Here is a 16,415-nt window from a genome sequence, read left to right on the forward strand (position 1 = left end):
GGATTAGACAGGAAATCAAAGAGGAAATCAAAAGATTCCTAGAAACGAATGAAAATGAGAACACAAGTTACCAAAACTTATGGGACACAGCAAAGGCTTTGTTAAGAGGAAAGTTTATAGCTCTACAAGCATTCCTCAGGAAGGAGGAGCGAGCACACATAAGTAACCTAACCTCACAGCTTAAGAGCTTGGAGAAGGACCAAAAAAAGGAGCACAACCCGAACAGGAGAAAGGAAATAATAAAACTCAGAGCAGAGATTAACGAGATGGAAACCCAAAAAACAATCCGAAAGATCAATGAAACCAAAAGCTGGTTCTTTGAGAAAATTAACAAGATCGATAAGCCTCTAGCAAAACTCACAAATAAAGGGAGAGAGAAAACCCTAATAAACCAAATCAGAAATGAAAAGGGGGTCATTACAACAGAAACCACAGAAATTCAGAGGATCCTCAGGGAGTACTTTGAGAAGCTTTATGCCACGGAACATCAAAACCTCGAGGAAATGGATAAATTCCTAGACTCCTACAGACTCCCAAGGCTGAACCAAGAAGACCTGGAATACCTGAACAGACCTATCACCACCAAGGAAATTGAAATGGTAATTAAAAGTCTCCCCAAGCACAAAAGTCCTGGCCCGGATGGATTCACTAGTGAATTCTTCCAAATCTTTAAAGAGGACTTACTCCCAATCCTCTTTAAGCTTTTCCACGAAATTGAAATATCAAAAACACTTCCGAACAGTTTCTACGAAGCAAATATCACACTGATACCAAAAGCAGACAGAGATACCACAAAGAAAGAGAATTACAGGCCGATATCCCTGATGAACACAGATGCAAAGATCCTCAACAAACTACTAGCAAATAGAATTCAACTACTCATCAAAAAGATCATACACCATGACCAAGTAGGATTCATCCCAGGGATGCAAGGATGGTTTAACATTCGGAAATCAATCAACATAATCCACCATATCAACAAAAGAAAAGATAAAAAGCATATGATCATATCAATAGATGCAGAGAAAGCATTTGATAAGATCCAGCACCCCTTTATGATGAAAACCCTAGCCAAAATGGGTATAGAGGGGACCTTCCTCAACATAATTAAAGCCATCTACCACAAGCCTACAGCAAGCATCATACTCAATGGGGAAAAACTGAGAGCCTTCCCTCTAAGATCAGGGATGAGACAGGGATGCCCACTCTCTCCACTGCTGTTCAATATAGTACTGGAAGTACTTGCAATAGCGATTAGGCAGGAAAAAGATATTAAGGGCATTCAGGTAGGAAAGGAAGAAATCAAGCACTCACTATTCGCAGATGATATGATACTCTACTTAGAGAACCCAATAACTTCCACCAAAAAACTCCTAGAAACAATAGACTCGTATAGTAAAGTTGCAGGTTATAAAATCAATACCCAAAAGTCCATGGCTTTCCTATACGCAAACAGTGAGAGAGAAGAAAGCAACATGAAAAAAACAATCCCATTCACAATTGTGCCCCAGAAAATCAAGTACCTAGGAATCAGCTTAACTAAGGAAGTAAAGGACCTGTACAAAGAAAACTACAAAACGCTACTTCAGGAAATAAAAGAGGACATGAGGAAATGGAAAGATATCCCCTGCTCATTGGTCGGGAGACTTAACATTGTCAAAATGGCAATACTACCGAAAGCATTGTATAAATTCAATGCAATCCCTATAAGGATACCCATGACATTCTTCAAAGAAATGGAGCAAACACTCCTGAAATTCATATGGAACAATAAGCCCCCACGAATAGCTAAAGCAATTCTTGGGAAAAAGAAAATGGGAGGAATCAACCTCCCTAACTTCAAATTCTACTATAAGGCAGTAATAATTAAAACAGCATGGTACTGGAACAAAGGCAGAACTGTAGACCAATGGAACAGGGTTGAATACACTGACATCTCCCCTCAATCATATGCTCATCTAATCTTTGATAAAGGTGCAAGTAATGTGAAGTGGAGTAAGGAAAGCCTCTTTAATAAATTGTGTTGGCATCACTGGAGGGCTACATGCAAAAAAATAGGCTCAGAACTCTCCCTAACACCATGTACAAAAGTAAGATCAAAATGGACTAAAGACCTCAACATCAGACCAGAAACCATAAGGTACATTGAAGATAAAGTTGGCAAAACCCTCCATGACATTGAAGCTAATGTTATCTTCAAAGATGCCACGCCACTGGCCGAGCAAGTGAAAATAGGGATAGATAAATGGGACTATCTTAAACTAAGAAGCTTCTGCACCTCCAAAGAAACAGTGACCAAAATACAAAGACAGTCTACAGAATGGGAAAGGATATTCACCGAATACACATCTGACAAGGGGTTGATATCCAAGATATACAAAATACTGGTTAAACTCCACAAGAAGAAAACATCCAACCCCATCCAAAAATGGGGCAATGAAATGAACAGAAACTTTCTCAAAGAAGAAATTCGAATGGCAAAAAAGCACATGAGAAAATGCTCTACATCATTAATCATCAGGGAGATGCAGATCAAAACCACAATGAGATACCATCTCACACCACAGAGACTGGCCCACATTCAAAAGAACAAAAGCAACCGATGCTGGCGTGGATGTGGCGAGAAAGGGACACTCCTTCACTGTAGGTGGGAATGTCGACTGGTTCAGCCCTTCTGGAAAACAGTATGGACGATTCTCAAAAAATTAGAAATTGAGCTCCCATTTGACCCAGCAATACCACTCCTGGGAATATATCCCAGAGAGGCAAAAATGTATAGTCGAAGTGACATCTGCACTTGTTTGTTCATTGCAGCACTCTTTACAATAGCCAGAAACTGGAAGAAACCTGAATGCCCACGAACAGATGACTGGTTAAAGAAACTTTGGTACATCTACACAATGGAGTACTATGTAGCTGTTAGAAAAGATGAAGTCATGAAATTTACATACAAGTGGTACAATATGGAAAGTATCATGCTAAGCGAAATGAGTCAGAAAGAGAGGGATAGACATAGAAAGATTGCATTCATCTCGGGGATATAAAGTAACAAAGTATGAGATTAATACCCAAGAATAGCTGAGATCAGCACCAGGAGGATTACTCCATAACTTAGAGGCCAGCCGGGCATCCTAGAGGAAAGGGCTGTTCAGATAGAGAAGGGAGCACCAAATAAAGGATGTTTGGAGAATCCTACCAGGAGGGGAGATGCATGTCGAAAGTAGACTATGGACTGAACATGTTTGCCACTCAATGCCTCTTTTGCAGACCACAACACCCAAAAGGAGAGAGAGAACACAGGGGATTGCCCTGCCACAGAGATAGTGGGGATAGGGGGATGGGGGTGGGAGGGATATTATCCATGGTGTTGGAAAATGGGCACTGGTGGAGGGATGGGTATCTGATCATTGTATAATTGAAACCAAAGCACAAAAAATTATAAATTTACAACTGTAAAAAAAATAAAATAAAATAAAATAAAGGGGGAAAAAATAGATCGCATGGCCACCCACCTACGAGATGGTGAGACTTCTTTGTCAAGACCCTGAACGATTGGCTTGAGGCTCTTCATGTTCCTAGAACGAGCAGATGTCATTGGGCTATGCTAGCACACAATAGGGATGAATGGAGACATTGCTGGCTCCCGCTTGAGCAAATTGATGGGTAACAGGATATCAAGTGATCAAGTGTCTGTGCTCATACAGAATGACATTGCTAGAAATATTGGAAGTGGATTTACTACAACTATTTAAGTAGATTACTAGCTGAGGAAAGAACATACACTTGTTGGGATCCCACCCTTGAGCAGATCTCCTATAATCTGGAATAATCTCTTTAGATGAGATTTTATCCTTGATTTAATCTCGAGGAGTGGTCTTACCTCTTTGCTGATTTGTTAATGTTCATCCCACCTTTGTGTCACCATCCTACATGATTGCTATATAAACTAACACTGTAAGCTCAGAGGGATCTTGGGATCAAGAGAGCAGAGACTGAGGCTCAGGCTGAGGCTCAGGCTGAGGCACGGGCTCAGGCTCAGACGCTCTGGTTCCAGAGGGCAGAGTCAGAGGTGAGAGTGAAGATTGGAATGAACTACAATTGATACTGACCAGCCTGGCCCTCATTCTTTCCTTCGCTTACCTCTCCCTCGACCTCCCCGTGTGGGGGAAGTGACGTGAGACTACCGAATGCGGGAGGCGGGAGAGATAGAGCACTGCTGGACTCTTGTAAATACACACTGGGCCACCCCAGGGGGCAAAGGGTTCTAACCCTCCACCTGCTTCCCCTTGGCAGCTCGGTGGCTGTCGACCACCAGAGGCCTTTGGACAGGCAGGTTTGGGCCCACAGTTATGAAACACGTGGGGCCTCACCGGATGGGGGTGGAGCAGGTCCTTTCCACCCCATCCCAACAAGACCCCAAGTCGCCGCCCACAAACAACCTCTCTGGCTCCTCATCAAGCCTCTTAATGGCTATGATCCCAGAGACTCAGAAATAAAAATTGGAATCCAGTGGTTTTTGGCAGAAATGCTTCCAGTTCCTGCAGTAGGTTACTGGCGCTGGGCCACCTAGGTGGGAATAGGTTTTGTGCCTTGGCATGTTCCCCCTGGCAGCCCGGTGGCCACCATCTTCCAGAGGCCAGAGGACAGTTAGGTTTGGGCCCATAGTCATGAGACACGTGGGGCCTCACGGGATGGAGGTGGGGACGATCCTTTCTTCCCCGTCCTAACAAGACTCTTAGTTGCCACCCATGAACGGCCTATCTGCCTCCTGATCACGCTGCTTAAAGGCCATGATCCCAGAGACACAGGAACAAATCTTGGAACCCAGCAGGTTTTGGCAGAAATCCCTTCAGATTTAAGTGTTAAAATTTCAGAATTTCAAAATCGTGTAACCACTACTGCAGCCATGCAACATCATATGTCATTCATAACTCTCAACAGAAAACAAATTGTCTACTGTTGCCTTTTCGGCAGATCTGAATGTTGGGGTAAAATCCCAAATAATAATGGTGGGTCTGGTGTCAAAATATTGAATGTAATCAAAGTAGAGAGAGAGTAATGTGAAAATCTTCTGCCCCACAGGTAGGGGGAGGGTGTGGGATGAGAGTATACTGGGGTTGTTGTTGGTGGGGAATGGTAACTGGTGAAAGTACGGGTGTTTCATTGTGTGACTAAGACTTAAATCTGAAAGATTTATAACTGATCTCATGATGATTCAATAAATAAAATGATAAAAAATGAAAAGCAACAAAAAAGTAAGGTGGACTTCATGCCCAATTCAATCAGCCTAATCAGTGGCTCAATAAATAGTAGTACTCTTACATAAAAAAAAATAGAGCTTGGTATTACCAGAATATATATCTTATACTACTTCTGCCTTTTAAGTGGTTCCAAATTATTTTCCAAGTTATTTAATCTATTTTAGTCTTAATATCTTCAATTTTAAAATGATTTAAATAATAAACATAACCTTGCTGTAAATGAAGTTAAGTCCATACTATAATACTGAGCACAGGCTGTGTGATCAGTAAATCATATTTTTCATTACTATTATTTTCTGGTTCACTGTGTATGTTTCAAAAAAGTGTGGGTGTGAGGGACTCGAGCATTCAGTGGCCAAGAACCATTCCCCTGACTGACCCATGTTGACGGAGAAATGAATGACAGGGGAACACAGAAATAGGGCTTAAGCTTAAAGGTTAACTCTTCCTGGGGACATCTTGGTATATATCCCAGACTATAGTCCTCAGACCAGGTTACTCTTTACTAACCCCATCAGGGACCTTATTCAGTTACTTATTTTTGGGTCATGACAGAGTTTATTTCTTGACCATGCTATTAACTTATTATACTAATGGCACTTAGCTTGTCCCCTTCCAATGTCAGAGTTGCTTACAGCTTTCCCTTGGGTCCATCCTTGTCCCTTTCTGGGACCCTCTTTTTGGGGGTTTTAGGAACTAAGGACAACTGAGTCTTCAGTCAAGTAGATATGATGAATGCCCAGGAGTAAATATTATTTGGAGTCAATTAACTCTCATAACTGTCTTCCTGTGTCTATACAAAACAGTACATTGCTAAATAAACCATGCAAAGGATATAAAGTAAAGAGAAAAGGCAATATAGGATTATTAGTACTTCATGAAATTGGATGTGCTTCAGGAGCACTGTTGTAGGAGTAACTCAACAAGGAGCAAGGACAACTGAATGTTATCCAACAACTGAGAACATGTTTTTCCTTTAAAAAATATCTATTAGGGCCAGAGCAATAGTATTGTGGGTGAGCATTGCATGTGCCCACCCAGGCTTGATTGAGCCCTAACACTCCATATGGTTTACTGAACCCTGACAGGAGTGATTCCTGAACACAGAACCAGGACTTAGCCCTGAGCATTGCCCAGTGTGGCCCTCAAATATTTTTTTATTATTTTAGCTAATGTAACAACTTGCAACAAACTGGCTTTTGTGTATACATTGGATGTAACCTTCATCCCTTCATCCCTGAACCATCTTCTTGTCTTAAAATCATTCTTCAAGGGCCAGAGAGATAGTACAGCAGAGAGGATGCTTTCTAGGGCTTGCCCCCTAGCACCACATATGGTCCCCAAACCCTGCGAGGAATGATACCTGAACACCTGAGCACAGAGCCAGGAATCAGACTTGAGTACTACTGGTGTGTTCCCTCCTTCTCCCAAAATTATTCTTCAAGTAGATTGTAGATTCCTTAACAAGTATTTGTTCATCAGTCATGTCAGCGGAAAATGGCCTGCATCTCATAGGAGACATTAACACACATTCAGAGCAACAATGATGGCAGTGTCAGCAAGTTTTCTGTTTTCTTTCAATGTATGGAGCATCCTCTTAAAACCAGGATCATTTATGTTTTTGATGTATAGTGACCACATCTACCACTCCCAAAGTGCCCAAGACCTTTCACCATTTGCTTATGTGCAAATTTCTTTTGTAGTTGAAATTTAGGATTCCTTGAGTCATTCAGAATAGACTGAAATATACCACATTGACAGGTGTGTTAGTTTATGATAAATCAATCAAGGCCATGTAGATGCAAAGGGAACTTTCTCACAATAATATCTACCAAGAAGAATGCAAGTTGGGGATTATGTTCAGAATGTGGGTTGATAGTCATCATAAAAAACCTTTCTAAGCAGCTGGAGCATATGATTTGCCTATGGGAAGCCTTGATTTTGATTTCCTGGTGCCACATGAACCCATGAGCAGTGCTTGTCAAATAGACAAAGTATGCTGGGAGGGATTAACAAGGTAATCTTTGTTTACTAATTTTATTGAAGTTATTTATTTATTTATTTATTTTGGAGATGGGTATTGGGCAGCAACCAGTGTACTCAGTTTACTCTTGACTGTGCTCAGAAATCATTTCTCGTGGTAGTTAGTAAACCGTACATGGCACCAAAGATGGAACCCTAATCCATCATGTATGTTCAAGGCAAGTGTCGTACCCATTCAATTGCTTTTGAACCCCATCTCCCCACCTTACTCTAATACCCACAACATCCCATCAAAACAAATAAACTTTATGCCTCCAAACAACTAGATGCTAGGGTGAACATCCATTCCAGAACATCAGGGTTTTTTTAGGATTTTGTACGGTACATTCTCTTCATCATGTGAGTTCCCCTCCACTCTGTAAAAGTCCCAGTTTCCTATCCTGTAGCTTTTCATTTTATATTTTATTTATCCTACTCATTTTACATTTTACCTTTCCTTCCTTAGATCCCTTATATATAAAAGCATTCATATGTGTAAAATAAGATTGATTTTTTTCCTTACTAATCTGTCTGGATTAATTTTATTAAATCAGCTTGAGAAAAAAATTAAAGAAATAAGGTAAATTTTCCTTTTCTCCCTGAGATAGACTAAATCTTGGGATATCTTAGGAGAATTTTTAAACCAATTTTGGTATACATCAAAATCTCCCACTTGAAATAAAATCTCCTGATTTCAAGAATAGTTTCTAAAATTATAAATATTCTGTTTACAGTGACTCTGTCCGGCTTCTGGAAATATCAGCCCTTGTCTTCACATTTTTTGAAAGGTAGCTGGTCAGTGCTGTATTTGATCCCCTGAGTATCAAAAGGATCACTACTGAGCACAGAAACAAGAATAGTCCCTGAATACCTTTGATATGATACCTCCTCCCCCCAAAAAAATACCAACAAAAGCAGTCACCAAATCCACTATTGTGATATCTAGTGCTTATCAGCGATGGAGAACAACTATTGGAAGCTGTTTTGTTATACAAGTTAAGAGGCATCATTACAAGAGGGTGCCATTTTTAACAACAGAAAAATTGAAATAACAACAGATTCAAAGGGAATAAAATGCTAAGCTTAAAATAATTTTAGAGATAGTTATAATTACTTATTTTTCTTCAGTAGTTAACCATGATGAAGAATTCAACAAGTCTGGCAAAACACACATTTAATATCCAGTATGTTCTTTTCCTTTCTTACTTTTTGGGCCATACCTGGATGTGCTCAAAGCTTATTCCTGACTCTGTGCTCAGTGATCACTCCTGACACTGTGCAGAAGATGACAGTCAGTGCCAGAAATCAAATTTTCCTTGGCCAAGTTATTTTGAAAAGTTTACCTGATATAAACCAGTTACTAATTCTCAGATTGTTAACTGAATCAGCCCTAGGAATATGCACGCTAAGTAGAATTAGTACAGATTTCTAGTTTTGTTTAGCTTTGCAAAGAAAATAAATTCTGACTAAACATAAAATATAATTACTAAAATCAATTACTTTATTTAAAAACCACATCATAAATGTGTGTTGTTCACATAACTAAAATTTAATGCAGAAATTATATTGAAAAATTGCTCAACTCCTATTATTCCTTAACTCAAGGAATCTTAAACTAGACTTGACCATCGATATGACCTAGTGTACAGTACTAGATTCCTTGCTTAAAACTGAGCTACTGATTGTTGCTTTTGTTCTCCTCTTGAATTCTATCCTCACGATATGCAGGCAACATCTAATGGCAACAAAGTAAATCAACAGATAAAAGACTGCCAAATACCACAGTAAAATATAATTTTAATAGTAAAAAATTTTATCTTAGCTTTAATGATTGCAATGTAAATTTTAGTGAGTTACTTTGGAGGCTAGATTTGAATCCTAACTGTTTCTATTTTGATAGATGCACTTAAAATGTTCAGGAGTTTAAGGAAATCCTTCCTAAGAGAAAGTCTTTTTCTCTTATTTTTCTCTCCTAATGTAAATTTGTATGTCAAATTCAATACCATGAGCAACATTTATGTATTCTAATACCTTAAGCTGAATTTATTTTTTAATTTCCCTTTACATTTTCATCACTTGCCATGACTTACTGTGACTTAACATATTCTAATGAGTTCATAGTGCTTGCTAGGGCATGGATGAAGTTCCTAATTAAAATGAGCTCACTATTATGAATCTACTTCTAATAGTAAATTCTGTCCTTAATCATTAAAAAATGGGAGTTCTGTACCCAAAGGTTACTTTCCTTCTTGTAGCATAATGAACTCTTTTCTTCGCCTTCACCTTTTATCCAGAAAAGTATGCAGTTTTGTGATCCAATTAAACTTCTTTCTCATGATCTCATCCTTTTCAGAAGATATCTGACATGACCACAAGTGGGAGCTTATTAAAATATAACATTTGAACAGCTGGCAAAAGAAATAACACACTTCTGTCCAAAATATGCAGATAGATAGATACAGTCTTTTAATTAACTCATTGGCTGAAATTTAAAGAAAAGCAAAGAATGTATAAGAAAACTATGCATTTGCAATGAATCACCTAATTTCTCAGTTTAAATGACTAGTTGCAACTTCTTATGACATCTTTATGGCTATTGCTAATTTTTTCTTCAACAATACAAATAGAAAATTATCAGTAAGATATGTTCTCAAGATTAATTACCAAGAAATATTCAGAAGTGAATTTTTCAATATTCTCCAGAATAAATATGCAAACTTAGAATATAAAGTATATTCATTCGCCAATGATCAATTTATTCAACCAATAAACACATTTGGTAATGACAGAACAACAATAGTTAAAGATGCAATTGAAACAATTTTTATGTCAGAAATATTATGGGATTTAAATAGGTTTAATCAGAGACAGGAAAGATAGTCCATCAGGTAAGGTGCTTGCCTTGTACATGACCAAACCAAATTTAATCCCTAACATCCCCTACCAGTACCACCAGGAGTGATCCCTGAGTGCAGAAATAGGAGTAACCACTGATCATCACTAGGTGTGGCCCAAAAAGCAAATAAAAAATAAACAAATAGATCATATAAGACTTTGGGGACCAGAGTGAGAGTATAGCAAGTTGGGTGCTTGCCTTGCATGTGGATTCTATCCACAGTACCACACTTGGTCCCAAGCCCACCAGAAGTGATCTCTGAGTGCAGAGCCAAGAGTAAACCATGAACATAACTGGGTGTGGCCCAAAAACCAAATGAACAAAAAGATAATGTTGTGTTTAGTAAACATATACTAGAGGCGAGAACTCCAAATAAACAAACCCTCTGAGTGTTGTATTGATAAAGGTAATCAGGTATAGTATAGCTGAGAGGACAAAATAATCAAATAATGGTTTTCCAAAGTAGCACTTCTGTTTTCCTTTTGTTTTTTTTTCCTTCCTCATCTATTTTCTCATTTATTTTTTGTACCCCAAACAATTTTTAGTGCAGCAACTTTACTTTGTAAGATGAATAAACTTCACTTCTGTTGTTTTTTGCAAGGTCTCACTTCTGAGCAGCTATCAACTGGCATAAGCAAGATAATGGTTTATTTCTTTTTGTCTTGTGTAATTTTAGTACTGTTTTATTCTATAGTTTATTGTGGGTGAAAGCTATCCCAGGAAGATTGTGTATTTGAGTTGACAGAAACCTTGGTGCATAATGGTGTGGAAAATTTCTTCTAATGAATGGATTTGTAGCTACTATGAATGCCATATAGAAACTCCTCTACAAATCAAGTCTATAAAAACAACAAAAACAAATCTTAGACAACCCTATATTTACACTACCTTTACAATCTTATATTTACATTAGTAAATGATTGGTGCCATATTCTTTTTCAGGCATCCTATATAGTTCATCTAACTACTGTTTAGAGAAAGCCTAAGGTCAGGCAGCATTAACAAAGTTGTTCATCACAGGAGTAATCCTAATATTAAGACATGAACAAATATGAGGGCAGAAACTAACATTTATTTAATACTAAAAATGTCCTACCTACTCAATTAAATGTGACCTCATATTCATCAAATCTTCTCAACTATCTTTAAATTTTGCCGTTTGAAGCAAATAGCAGGACAATTCATATTCTCGGCACTCTTCTTTCCTCATTATCCATCATTTTATTCTAGAGAAAATAAAATCCTCCAAACTTCACTTTAAGCACAGCTGTCTCTCTCCTTGTGATACTCTATGCATTGGTGAAATTAGATGGAGCAGAGTGCTATATTCTGTCTTTGTGTTCATTTGTTTATTTATTCCTTTGACACGCTCTCCTAATTCCTGTCTCTCTGTCTCTCTCTCTCATCTTATAGTTGTCTGCTTTCTATTTACATATCCTATATCAATTTTTTGATATCACCCCCAAAAATAATTCCTAGTACAACTTATATATTTTCCTAAATGGATATTTTTCAACTTCAGCATAAGAATAATTTTTGTCATGCCAAAATATTACTTGGAAAATCTGTTAAAAATTTGGTCTTCCGAAAGCAATCTCCAAAGATTTGATTCATTAGTTTTGAGGTAGATCACAAAATCTAAACTTTTATCAAATACTATAAGCTACTCTACTGTAGGCGTCTTTAGTTCTTGAAAACATAATATTCTAGGATGTTGGTAATCTGCCTCTCAGATTTGTTATTGAACATTTCTATACTTTTTAAATGGTTTCAGCATCTCACAGTCTTTCTAGTCACAAAATGTTCTAATATTATTCTTAAGAAATTTGACAATCATTTTGATGAACCCTCTAATACTTTCATCTGAAAATTCTTTAAATTCAACTCCATCACATTTTTTAACAATTTCTATTTCAGATTTTGGCATCATCTTGATTGTTCTAACACTTTACTTCTTCATTTTCAAAAAATTCTTTTCATATAAAAACATGTTTACCTAACTTTTTTGATTCCTAAATTTATTTATTTTGGAGAGGGCAGGGATATGGTCACACCTAAAGATGCTCAAGACTTACTCCTGACCCTACACTCAGGGATTACGCCTGGCAGTTGTGGGGGGAATCATATGCAGTACCAGGGATCAAACAGTGTGTGAAAGGCAAGTGCCTTATCCCCTATACAATCTCTCTGGCCCTCTTTCGAAAGCTATTTAATCCTACTTAATTAAAATTAGGCCTCCAGTACTTCAAACTGCTGTAGTTTCCTATCAATTACAGTAATAAAAACTTCCAATTATTCAATGTCTACTGTGTGTTGGTTAGGCTTTGTTTTCAACATTTAATGTAATTTTGCAAATGTCCTGTGAGGTTATCATCAACCATATTTTATATATAAAAAAAACAAGCTCAAAATTAATTAACATACCCAATGATATGCTACAACTATTAGAAGAAACTGGATTAATAAACATATTTGCCTGACTATAAAGCACTCAGACTGACTGACATATTTCTTATTCAATTTAAATAAAGTGGTCATGACATTTGCTTTCCTTAGACTTTTTATGGGCTCATTAACTTTTGCCTGTTTAGCTTCACTAAACTGTGTGTTTTACGAAGAATACTTTTCAAATTTGCTGAATACATCAAGATTCAGAATCTTCTCTTTTCTGTATTTGAAAATCATCTTGTTTTTCCTTCCACTTAGCACTTGTCATAGCTTGACTTCTGTGAGTGTTATTTATATATGTGTTTCTAAACCAGATTGTGAAGTCCTGAAGTAAGAAGCAGAGTGTAGTAAGTAGGAAGAGTTCTTTCTATGGAGACAAGCTGACCTGGCTCAAATCATAGTTACAGCACTTACTGATGTTATGATCTTGACAAGATACAGTTCTTTTAGTCCTTAGCTTATTATCCACGAAAATTAATATTTGGATACAGCAAACTTTGAACTATAATCATCTCATGCTGATTCTTTCCTCTTAATCCCAATTTTAATAAGAAAAAGAGGGGAACGCACTTACTACAAGTATATTGAAAATGTAAGAAAAGCCAGTTATACCAGGTACTATAGGAATTTTTTTCTCATACACAGATGTAAATGTGGTATGAGAAAAAAAAATCACACAAAACTACGTCTCAAGCTTGCATCTTAATACTTAAAAGGATATGCTTATTAAACTAGCCTTAACCTATCTACATGATACTAAATTAAAAATAATAACAGTGAATTTATAGTTTATGTGTTGAAGAACAATTTCAATTTTATCACATTTCATCCATTATACATGAGTCAATAAGAGTTGAGAACTTTTCATCTCTATATATCTCTTTTCCTACATAATATATTAATAAGTATAATTATATTATGCCAAAATTCCAGTCTTATAGCTACAATATTTTAAAATTATTTCCACACAATGAAGAAGAGTACATGCACTGGCAAAAGTCAGTTTAGGATATCCCATCTTCTGAGTCAATACTGAATTAATCATTTTTGAGTCAAATAACACATAAAATTGACTATCTTAAACCATAAACCAAACACCTGTGAGAATTTTAATAACCCACTGACTAATTTCATGTTTCACATATTATATTATATATTATATATGGGCAATTTTGCTTGCCACTTATATGAGCTTTGTATGCTATTTTCCAAATGCTTTGTGTAATTCATTATGTAAAAAAAACATAAAGTCATTTGGTCACTTCTTTATACTTGTTTTTCAAGTAAAACAGTTCTTGGTCATGAGTACACTAAATGCAAAATACAGCAGTAAGTAAAATGATTAACTGGCCTGCACAAATTTTTCCTCAGTCAGGTAACTAACTTAAATTTACTGATCCACCAAAATAAAACTAGTTTCTCAATGCCATTTTAATTTCTTCAGACGGTTGCTTGTGTGTGTGTGTGTGTGTGTGTGTGTGTGTGTGTGTGTATGTGTGTGTGTAAATAAGGCTTTTGCCCCTCTTTTCATTTTGTGACCTCCAAGGTTTGATACTCTGCTTGATTATTTTTCTCATGTTATCCTGGAACAAGATCTCTGAAAAGCCTAAAGCCAATATATGCACTGTTATCCAGTTGAACAGGAGCATAATGATACCCAGTTCTATTAAGGAACAGATTAGATTTTGAGAATAGGTTTTTATTTATTTATTTAATTTCTTAATTGTCTTACCATAAAAGCTCCAAAATACTAATGCAACTACCATCTTTTGGGAAGAGAAGTCTAATTGTTTCTTGGTACCATGACTTATAAGAATGATCTAATTCTAGAAACAATTATTCAGATCAGTAAGTCTTGAGTCCTCTCTTTTCACTTCCTTTTTGTACTCCCAGTTGTTTTTAGCCCAGTGATGTGTATTAGCATGTACAGACACCACCAGGACTCTACAGTCTTGAGATGGTAGTAAAAGCATACAGTACAAGGCTTGAACTCAGGGCTCTGCACATGTTAGGCATATGTTCTACCTTTTAAGATATCTCCTCAAATTGAGCGCTCTAAACTTCAGTGAACAATGGGAGGATTAAATAAAATAAATCATATTTTTAGAAGATGAGATCTTTACATTTTAGGAGTTGTATGAATTATCAAGAAGGAATAAATTTCTAAGGTTTAAAACTTGATTAATTACATCTGAGATTATATAGTTTGTATTGCTAAATGTAGAGATAAAATAAATAACAAATATACTTAAGGTAAAAATAACTGACAACTTTACCCAAATATATGCCTTAGCTCTGCAAGTTCTTTTTCTTTTAACTGTAGGTCGTCTTCTAATCTTTCTATTATAATAACGTAGGACTCACTGACTTTCTTCTTCCATTCATCTAGTAAAAAAAAAAACAAGCAGAACTAATCATACTTAGGTTTCACAAACTGTAGACAGGCTGACAACATACAAATAATTTAAACAAATAATTAAAACGTTTCTAATGAGTTCAATAACATTTAACTTAAATTACTAGTTTGTGAGTTCTAAATGTAGGAATTTACATCTAAAATACAATCATATTGAATCATAGTAATTAAGACATGGTTTGATATTGGATAGTATATTTACATAGAATAACATATTTTTATATTTCATTAGATATCGTTGCATTTTAATTAGCATGATCTCGAGTGGAAACAATTTTTGTGTCTTAACTACTAAATATTTAACAGATTTCAAAAACCTTTATAATTAAGCAGTATACTGAATTTTCTCAGTAACATATAGAGAAACTAGTATACTTTAAAAACTTTCTGCTTTCTCTAAAGGTTTTCCATAAAAAATAATTCAAGTTCAAATAATCTTCACAATACTTTAGATAATACGCTATGATATTCCTTGCATATAATTAATAATATTTCAATTAAATCTTAGTTATCTATAATAATGAGCTATGTTACATTTAAGAATAAAGAATAATTACCAGTACAAGTTTGGGTTGGTCTAGATTTATAATTTCCCATTAGATAGAAGTTTCTGAAGTTTCTTCCTGGCCAGTTGCAGTCCCTCACATTACAAGATTCCAAGTTCAAGTGCAGTGACAGTCTATTAGTAAAATACTTTGATAGTCTAGCTAAAAATAAGCTGACTACTAAACAGACTGTCATGCAACAATGACGAAGAACAAAATACAGTGTGCTTTCAAGAGTGAAATCGTAGAAGGGTTTATCAGTGGGCTTCAAAGACCTCCTTCTGCTTAATTATTAATGACTAAATTTCAACCTTTTAAAGTACTCAGTTTATAAATAAATATACCATACATTCTGACTAGTATTCAGTTTATAAATAAATATACCATACATTCTCTATTCAATAACCTACCAGTTTGGCGCCCTTTGGTTGCTCTGTCTTCACTCTTGTATATAATGCTGCAATAAACACTGGCATGAATATAACTTTGTGTTAATGCTTTTACTGCACTGTAGCACTGTCCTCCCATTGTTCATTGATTTGCTCGAGCAGGCCCAGTAATGTCTCCATTGTGAGACTTGCTGTTACTGTGTTTGGCGTATTGTATACATCACGGGTCACTTGCCAGGCTTTGCCATGCGGGCGAGATAGTCTAGGTAGCTTCCTGGGCTCTCTGAGAGAGGTGGAGAACTTGAATTCGATTCGGCCAGGTTGGCGGCTTGCAAGGCAAATGCCCTACCATTGTGCTATTGCTCCAGCCCCATATTCAATGTTTTAACAATCTTAGAAAATATAAAAATAGAGTTTCGAATCATACAGTAGCCCTAT

At 36.5% G+C, this 16,415-nt stretch overlaps 1 protein-coding gene across 3 annotated transcripts in view; it reads right to left on the bottom strand.

Annotated features, from left to right (window-relative positions):
- The window catches only part of TNNI3K (TNNI3 interacting kinase), a 345,420-nt gene extending 329,723 nt beyond the window's left edge, over window positions 1-15,697 (bottom strand). For all 3 annotated transcript variants that reach the window (XM_056123421.1, XM_056123420.1, XM_056123422.1), the window contains exons 1-2: window positions 15,601-15,697; window positions 14,904-15,012 (exon numbers count right to left, since the gene is read on the bottom strand). In XM_056123421.1, coding sequence (XP_055979396.1) covers window positions 14,904-15,012; window positions 15,601-15,640 — 149 coding nt within the window. In that variant the 5' untranslated portion in view covers window positions 15,641-15,697. The remainder of the gene's footprint in view (window positions 1-14,903; window positions 15,013-15,600) is intronic.
- Between the last annotated feature and the right edge of the window lie 718 nt (window positions 15,698-16,415).

The sequence above is a fragment of the Sorex fumeus genome, unplaced genomic scaffold (genome assembly GCF_029834395.1).
Source record: "Sorex fumeus unplaced genomic scaffold, SorFum_2.1 ptg000047l, whole genome shotgun sequence".
NCBI classification, from domain to species: domain Eukaryota; kingdom Metazoa; phylum Chordata; class Mammalia; order Eulipotyphla; family Soricidae; genus Sorex; species Sorex fumeus.